This window comes from Eriocheir sinensis, chromosome 56 (genome assembly GCF_024679095.1).
Source record: "Eriocheir sinensis breed Jianghai 21 chromosome 56, ASM2467909v1, whole genome shotgun sequence".
In the NCBI taxonomy this organism is placed as follows: domain Eukaryota; kingdom Metazoa; phylum Arthropoda; class Malacostraca; order Decapoda; family Varunidae; genus Eriocheir; species Eriocheir sinensis.
In genome coordinates this window covers 12,098,506-12,100,185 of record NC_066564.1, presented here as the reverse complement: position 1 = coordinate 12,100,185, position 1,680 = coordinate 12,098,506, and the positions used below count along the sequence as shown (strand labels likewise).

The window sequence follows — 1,680 nt, the reverse complement described above, 5'->3', positions numbered from 1 at the left end:
CATTATTTTCCTTTATTATAATTAATTTCATTTAGTTTCTGTAAATCAAGTTTTGTATTCTTAGTTGAACTGAGATAGGTATATATTTGCCTTTCTCGGGTTTTGTCTGTACAAGTTCCTGTCGTTGAAAATAAGCACGATTCAGCACGATTCAAACGCTGACGCTGACGGCGGCATGGCGGTTTGAAAACGTAAGCAATCACAACGGAGAAAAAACTAGAATTTAACGAAAACGACAGCACACAGTGGAGTGAAAGGAGAAGAAGTAAGTCACAAACATTCAGGGAGCAGGAGGAGGACGCGAGAAGCGGATAATAACGCCGGTAACAGTCACGAGGAGCACGAGACCATGCCGGAAAGACCTGGCAGCAGAGGGGAAGGGGCTAAGAAGAAGAAATGCTGCCAATGTGATTTCACAGGGAAGCTCAATCATGAAGGTATGTGCAAGCTGTGAGGAGGAGGCGAGGAGGAAGAAGGAGGTGTGCCGTGCATGTGAGAAGAAAGTAAAAGAAGGAGACAAAGGCCTACAGTGTGATGGGTGTGAGAGCTGGGCCCATATTACATGTGAGGAGGTGAAAATGGAGTTATATGAAGGGCTTGAAAAATCTAAAGAGGAGCTATGGTTCTGTAGAAAATGCAAACCAGTGGTGAAAAGAAGTATAAATAAGGTGGGCCTACTTGAAGAGGAACTAGTGAGGAAAAAGAAAGAAATGGAACTGCAGACACAAGAATTGGAGGACATGAAGGAGTGGTTAAGAGCTTTAGAGGTAGAAAATAGAAGCATGGCAGAGCAGCTGAGAAACCTTGGGGGAGGAGGCGTGACCCAGGGACCTCGGGCACCTGAGATGCTGAAGATGCCAGATGTGGACAACAGAAAGGAGGCAACAGCGCAGCAGAAGAGGGAAACCAAGGTGGACTCTGGAGTGATGGGGGCTGCCGCTGTGGAGAAAGACTGTGTCGTGGAGAGTCAGTGTGAAGTGGTAGAGTCAAGTGTAGAGACAAAGGGTAAGGCTAGCAATGAAATTAATGCTAGCAAAGGGGAAAAAATGGGGGTAGAAGAAGCCAAAGGTGAAAAAAATAAAAGTGATCAGAAAGAAAAAGACAGTGAACAAGACCACACATACAACAAAGAAGAAGAAAAGAAACATCAGGAGAAGGACAAGCAGCCACGGAAGGACCAGATAACAGAAAAGCCACCAAGCAAACCAGTCGGAGGAGGAGGAATGGAAAGCAACAAAGAACATCAGCCCCCAGCGATGATTGAAACCCAGCTGGAGGAGAGGCAACGAAAAAAAGGAGGACGAGACAACACAGGATGCTGTAACATGGACAGGGGTGGGGACCCAAGCATGGACGAAGGTGAAGCATTGGGAGCAGTTAAAGATGAAGAAATCTGGTAAGCTAGTGAAAAAACTTTGGTTGTTTGGAGACAGTGTACTGCAGGGAATTGGGAGGGAAATACATTTCCTGTCGGACGGTTACTACAAACTTATGGACAGAACCGAAAGAGGAGCCAGCATGGAGGCAATACGCACAACAGTGAGAGACCACCTGGAAGAGATTGGGCAGGAGGACTTAGTGGTGGTGGAAGGAGGGGGAAACAAACTGGAGGAAGTGGGCGAGTGGAGAACTCTAAGAATGATAAGAGAAGTGGTAGAAATGCTAAAAGAGAAAGTTATA

The 1,680-nt window shown here is 46.0% G+C and overlaps 1 protein-coding gene across 1 annotated transcript; it reads left to right on the top strand.

Moving 5' to 3' along the window:
* The first annotated feature begins 431 nt into the window (after nt 1-431).
* LOC126984128 (uncharacterized) lies at nt 432-1,400 on the top strand. Its single transcript, XM_050837513.1, has one exon. The coding sequence runs from the start codon at nt 432-434 to the stop codon at nt 1,398-1,400; it is 969 nt and encodes a 322-aa protein (XP_050693470.1).
* Nucleotides 1,401-1,680: the final 280 nt, after the last annotated feature.

Coding starts and splice junctions, on each gene's coding strand:
- LOC126984128 (XM_050837513.1), top strand. CDS start 432: ATGAAGGTATGTGCAAGCTGTGAGGAGGAGGCGAGGAGGAAGAAGGAG.